This window comes from Arachis ipaensis, chromosome B1 (genome assembly GCF_059453495.1).
Source record: "Arachis ipaensis isolate K30076 ecotype BB chromosome B1, ASM5945349v1, whole genome shotgun sequence".
Classification (NCBI taxonomy): domain Eukaryota; kingdom Viridiplantae; phylum Streptophyta; class Magnoliopsida; order Fabales; family Fabaceae; genus Arachis; species Arachis ipaensis.
The window spans coordinates 35,823,627-35,830,343 of NC_142436.1; the positions used below are offsets into that span (position 1 = coordinate 35,823,627).

The window sequence follows — 6,717 nt, forward strand, 5'->3', positions numbered from 1 at the left end:
AGCTTTCACATAGCAAGGCACCGAAAGTGTAAATGAAAGACTTAAACTGGCAAAGCAAAACCCTTGGGACTAGAAACAATAGTTACCTCTTGATATTTAAAAGGGTATTAAGTCTTCTCACCAAGTTTTGTTCATTTTCAAACCTCGAATTCAAGAAACTTCAAGACCAAATTATCCATCATATTGACCAATTTTATGTTGATACCAAAAGTGAGCATCCAAAAGTGATGTTTATTGGATATCTTGAAAGATTCAAGGGTGGAAAAGAAAATGCTTAAATATTAGATTGGAGAGCACATCAAAATTTGAGGGTGAGGGAGTTAGAAGGAGCACAGTACAAAAATATGAATATTTAAAAAGATTAATGTTAAAAAATCAACACTATAAATCTATAATCGTAAATTTTAACTAATATTATAACAAGTTGTCAAACAAATCTTGTATAAAACCCAATATGAAATCTACTAAGATAAACTTTTATTGAGTTTAGATTTCGAATATTCTTGTTTTTAAGAGTTATATTTTTTCCTTATATTGAATATTGGCTGCGATGTTAGTTGTTCAACGCTGGCTCTAAAAAATTTCTCTTTTAAAAATCATTTTGCAATAGTTAAATATTAATTTTTAAGCACATATCAATACATTATGTTACTAGCGTAGCTATATACTAGGAAGAACCCAAAAAAGGGTCAAAACTACACAGAAAACTTTGTCACCTTCATGGTACTTCACCTACAAAACAGCTAAAAACAGGTACCGTATTTGCTAACTCTTTGGCTATAGTCAAAAGTCAAAACCTCCTTGGGATTGTGTAGATAGATATACATTTATATGTCACATGACATCATCAGTGTTTTGGATTTGGAAGAAGTTTCAAAGAGGGGCCTCAAAACTGTCCAGCTCTTATATCTCTATCAAGCCGATCTGCATTAAGCGTCCCTGGAAGCTCTCTAAAGTCTTCATTGAAGATAGAATATGCACTGCATTTGTTGTAGAAATGAAAATATTTAGAAGACCACACAATTTCCAAGTAAATTTAACATCCAATATATTGATAATCGGTTAAATTAAGAGTGTGTAGTTAGGTTCAAAATGTTTCCTATAAATAAACATGAAATTATTAAATTTGTAAGCATATAAAGAGAGAGAACAACACCACACCTATAGCTTATTAGTCAAAATACTCCTTTTTGGAAAAATACTCCTTTTTGGTTGTCTCTTTGAGGAAAATGCAGTGCTATTATCATGTTTAGAAATAAATAAACAGGAATACTAAACGTATAACATACTTCTCGTGGTGGCAATTTGAAAGGTTAATACAACTAATTTCAGATAAAACTATGATCTCCACATGATTTTTTTTAAAAAAAAAAAGACCAACAATAACTAAGCATCATCAAATTATAAACATTAATTCATCTTTAAACATTAATATGTAGAAGAAAAAAGAAATTAAAAAATGATTCACAATTCCAGTTATATATCATAAAATTACTTAGATAGTTCAATTTTTTTTATCCAGATTTATAATATATTAACCCTTCCCTCCAAACCTTTCTTCTGATCTCATTTCGTTTTGCTGCTTCTAGATAATAATGAAGTCTCTGACATGCATCAGTTTTATTTGAATTTACAGATTTAACTTTCACCTTGTGCTGCAGTTGAATCATAAGATCGTAGTACACAACAATTAATGTCTGCTGGTTATACCTGATGTCACCAGCTTGCCGCTTTCCAAGATTGAAGAGAATGAGACAAAAGCCAGTTGCAAGTATCTGCAAGAAAATTGGGACAAACAAATAATAGAAATTGCATCACATACAATCACTGGAAAGCATTAAAAGGTCATCCATTAAGACATATTATTTTAATTTGTACATCCTTAGTCCTTAGATCTTGTTCATGGCTCATCACCATGGTCTAGGTTACCATTCTCAACATACGAAATTGAATGTCTAACCATATGATTTAAGAGGACCGAACTTTTTCCAGAGAACTTTACACGAGTACTCATTATTAGAGCTGAATAATAATAATAATTATTTCTCTCATAAATTCTTTCAAGAGAAAATCAATCAGATTCAAGAAAATTTCAAATGGGCTGCCCTGAGTGTCAGCTGACTTGACTTTAGTAGACAAAGAAAAGTCCAAATTCAAAATAAACTTACAGTAATATTGTGCATTCAATCATATAGTTCAGTATACAAAGTTCCTGGGCATTAACCCAGGTTAACCACCAAAAAAACGTTTACTAAGTCTCAATCACTCAATCATATAGTTCGGAATACAGAGTGTACTTACATACAAAGGTCCAAGATCCCATCTATGGGCAACAGGTGCAAGGATAAACCACATAATTATGATCATCCATGCCTTCAGAGTCAGGTTGAAGATTACCATCAGGAGAATATCTGTTAAAGCAGTGTGAGAATATTTACAAGATAATTCAATCTCAAAGGGTATCATGTAGCTCATTACCATTGTTACAATAAACTAATATTATTCTCTACAAGAGATAATATAATTCCTTCACTAATGCATATATTTACCAACAGAGTATTTGTTTTGAATTTACATAAACTCTGTACCTATGCAAACAGATTATGCATACCAGTATTCTTAAAAGAGAACCCAAAAAAAAAAAAAAAAGAAGATTGCAGGTGCTTTATGAGCCAGATTGATATAACTCACAGATTATTCAAATGATTTTATCAATAGTGGACCCAAATAACCAGAAAATAAGCTTATAGGAAGAGATTTATAGAATAGCAGAATGATGATCTGAATGTGATGGATTCAATGATGATGTTATTGATTTATAGAGTTTGGTTTGAAACTGTGACCTGAGGATCTTTGCACTACACAAAAATATTCCCTAGTCCCTTCCGTTATTGGATACTCATGATAAATTATCAAAGAAAAAATAAAATGAATGACTACACTTTTAAATGAATATGATTTTTGTAGCTTATTACCTGGAAGCTTCAAGTTATCATGTAGAAATGAGTATAGCCTCTTCTTCCACCGACTTGATGAACGTGGAAGACGAAATTTCTGCATAAGTTGAAATCAAGTAAAAATTAAAATTAAGTACCATGTCGATATTCTTTATTACATATTACTAAATTGATTTTACCAGATCATCATCATCATCTTCATTGTCAAATCCATCCTTCACTGGTGGCTTTGGTTTGACAGCAACAATTAGGCAATCTAACATAAATGAATTGCCAACAAATCACACCTCTGTAAGAAAATTAACCATCAATGCATAACAAAATAAGAGAAAAACACTATGACCCCAAGATCAGAACGTATTTTGAATTTTATTAACCATGGAATTAAGTTACGGAGAGCACAATTTAAACCAAGGGTAAACTGATGCTTTACATGGAACATAAGTGATTTCTTCACTAAATTAATCACAGACGAAATACTGGTTACAAGAGTGGCAGTGCTGTAATATTGATGGGGGAATGTGATAGGATATTCTCAGAAGAAGGAGAAAAAAAAAGATAGTGCAATCCATCCATTGAAAACAAAACTAACTCTATAATCATACCTCCATCATTGAGTTGTACTTGTACATCATTTTCATTTTTCACATCACATAATGCATTTCCACGTAGAATAAGGCGCAAGTTCTCAATTGGTAAATTATCATTGCTGGCGATTAATTGTCTCAAATCACGCACCTATACTTGATATAGAAGAAACATAAATAGTAATCACATCAACACTTAAAGGAATGACGTTCATGCTAATTGCTTAAAAATGAAAAACAAATAAAAGTATGAAACTCTCATTATTCTTCCCGAAAGAAAGCCATGTCCAAATAAACTTCATCTGAATTTTCTTCCCCAACAAAACAGTTTAGCAAAACAATTTAGGGATTTACAGTAAAACTGTAGGATATTTTAATCCCGAAAGCTCCAGAATTTGCTGGCTATTGAATGAACTCGGCCAAAGGCTTTTCTCTGTAGTCAGGAACTCAAGCAAGCTTGCAAAGCAATTGGCACAACTTTTGATCATGGTACCAGTGCCACAAACGCACTTTGATATCATTTTCTTCAGCTATAATTTCTGGTGGAGAATTCATATTTTCACACACACATTCTGAATTCTAGAATATATGCTGCCACTTCAACTAACCATGTCCCTAACTATTAAGTATTAATGCCTGTTAGTGTTCATCCGTCAGGGTTTTTTTTTTGGCCATCTACACTATTCCTGTTGTAGCCCACTAGACATGTGATTACTCTTCTATGTTTAGTTCACAATGCCCCAGCAAAAAAGATAGGGAAAATTTTGAAAATTAAGATTAAACACCGAAGGAGCCATCTCGTATCATATAATATCATATCATATCATATCATAGAGCAGCCACTTCCTAAGTCCTACTTCAAACGAACATCATTTTTTTTTATTTTTTCCAAATTAACTTAAACCACTTGTGTATTGTGCATGTCTATAGTCATAATCCTCGGAATTTCACAGTTCACGCACAATCATGAAAACAAAAAGTACAATTCTCCCTACAATCATGCGTAATTGACAACAAACGTTACAAGAAAAAAAACCCTAGAATTTGAAATTGGAGTGAGAAGACTGTTGTACCTTGATGGAAGATGGAACGAGAAGGCGAGAGGGGCGAGCGGGACCAATAGTCTTGAGGACAACTTCAACCTTATTAACGTTAGGGTTTGAATCTTCTACAATGTTATGCCGATCCATTTTCTTCTCCCTGTAATAGTTAATATCTTCTTCTTCTAGTGGTCGATCATCTCTCTCTCTCTCTCTCTCTCTCTCTCTCTCTCTCTCTCTCTCTCTCTCTCTCTCTCTCGGTGTCTCCGGCAACCCAAAGCAGCACGTGAACGAACTTCGATGGAGGACGCAGACGTGCACTCTTAGATTTTTTTTTTTTGGTATTTGCAGTCTCTTTTTTTTTGGGTCAGGGGTATTTCCAGTCTTAGATGTTACGTCAGATTATCACATCACGCAAAGCAAGCTCGTCTCAATAGCCCAACTTCGCAGACTTATAACTTGATTAAGCCCATTCTCAAATTATTGTTTTTGCGCTTGATATGGGACTCGAGATAAAACAGAAAGCCACCGATTTTCTACGCTCTTGAGGTCCACAAAATTTAAGTGTGTTTGGATTAATATTTGTAAATGGATGTTAATATACATGTATTTTTATAGGCAATGAATAATAGCTCAAATGGCATAGTCTTTCCATACTCAATTAAAAGGTTGCGAGTTCGAGTCTCCTATCTTTGGTAAAAAAAAAAAATACATGTATTTTTATAAAATTAATTTCGATAAAAATTAGATTGGTATCAATATAATTTGTGTTTGGATATTTTTTTTGTCAAATATGCTTTCGAAAAAATAAATCATGTTTGGATTATATTAAAATATAAAATTATTAAGGTTTAATTATTTTGTTAGTCTTTATAATTTTACTAAATTTTTAATTAAATTTATATATATTATATATAAATTTAATTAAAAATTTAGTAAAATTATAAAGACTAACAAAATAATTAAACCTTAATATATATATATATATATATATATATATATATATATTTTAATTAGGTCTCTATAAATTTTATAACTAAATCCCTACTCTATAAGAACAGACAAAATAATTAAACCAATTATTAAAAACGACATAATTTATATCATTTTTTATATTATTTATGCAAAAGATAAATATTATTAATTATAAATTTTAAAAATGTAAATATTATTATATAAATATAATATGTTAACCAAAATATATTTAAATAATAAATATTATTATATGATTTGAAAAACAAAAAATTTAAATATATGTAACTATGAGAAAATATAAAATAAATATGACATTATGTGTTGTGCAAATTAGCATATATAATAAGATAATTAGGAGAATAATTTTTTTGTGTGTATTGTAATAGTTCAAATATGTATATAAAATAATGTGTAAATTAAAATGCCTAGTAGTTTTCATATCCTATGCAGCATTTTGTTTTTGAGATTCATTGTTAGTTATTGTTCTAATTTTGTGTAAATTAAAAAAAAATTATAATCTAAAAAACCATAAAAAATCCAAGAACATCAGCAACACAATCTAATTTATTTATTTATTTTTAAAAACAATTGTAGCTTATAAGTATAAAAATTATTTCTGATAAAATATCTATTTTTATTATTATAAAAAAAGATTGAATTTATACCAATAAAAAATCTATTCAAATTGATAGGTAATAAAAAAAATTATGAAAAAAAAAGTATTTATTTACAAATTGTTATTATTGAATGAACAAGTTTTGTAATTTCAAAGTCAATCTTTTTTGTATATGATATTTCATAAAAATGTTCTTTTTAGAGAGAGAAAAAGATATAAAAAAAAGTATGGTTGGTAGAAAATAAATTAGTCTATTATAAATTTTTAACCGTATTTTTAATTGAATGTTGAAGCTAATGTTGCTTTTGAAAAATGTACGTTTAAACGTTGATGAAAAAAAAAAGCCAAACAAAAATGAATACCGTTCAAAAAAATAAAACGAATATTTGTTAAATGAAACATTAAACCAAATATACACTAAATTGTAAGAACAAACATAAATATTAGACAATTAATTTTGTTTTATCAAATTCAACTAAGACAAATTAACATACGATTTTCGTTTTGGTTCATATTCTCTTTTCCATTCTTATTCTTCTTCT

General features: G+C 29.7%; 1 protein-coding gene across 1 annotated transcript; it reads right to left on the bottom strand.

The window, feature by feature from the left end:
• Positions 1–572: 572 nt before the first annotated feature.
• Positions 573–5,030, bottom strand: LOC107628577 (ubiquitin family protein). The gene is made up of 7 exons (XM_016331209.3): positions 4,618–5,030; positions 3,563–3,695; positions 3,137–3,213; positions 2,976–3,054; positions 2,302–2,411; positions 1,711–1,775; positions 573–980 (listed from the first exon to the last, which is right to left on the bottom strand). Exons 1-7 carry the CDS (start codon positions 4,732–4,734, stop codon positions 887–889), a joined length of 675 nt encoding a protein of 224 aa, XP_016186695.1. The 5' UTR covers positions 4,735–5,030; the 3' UTR covers positions 573–886.
• Positions 5,031–6,717: the final 1,687 nt, after the last annotated feature.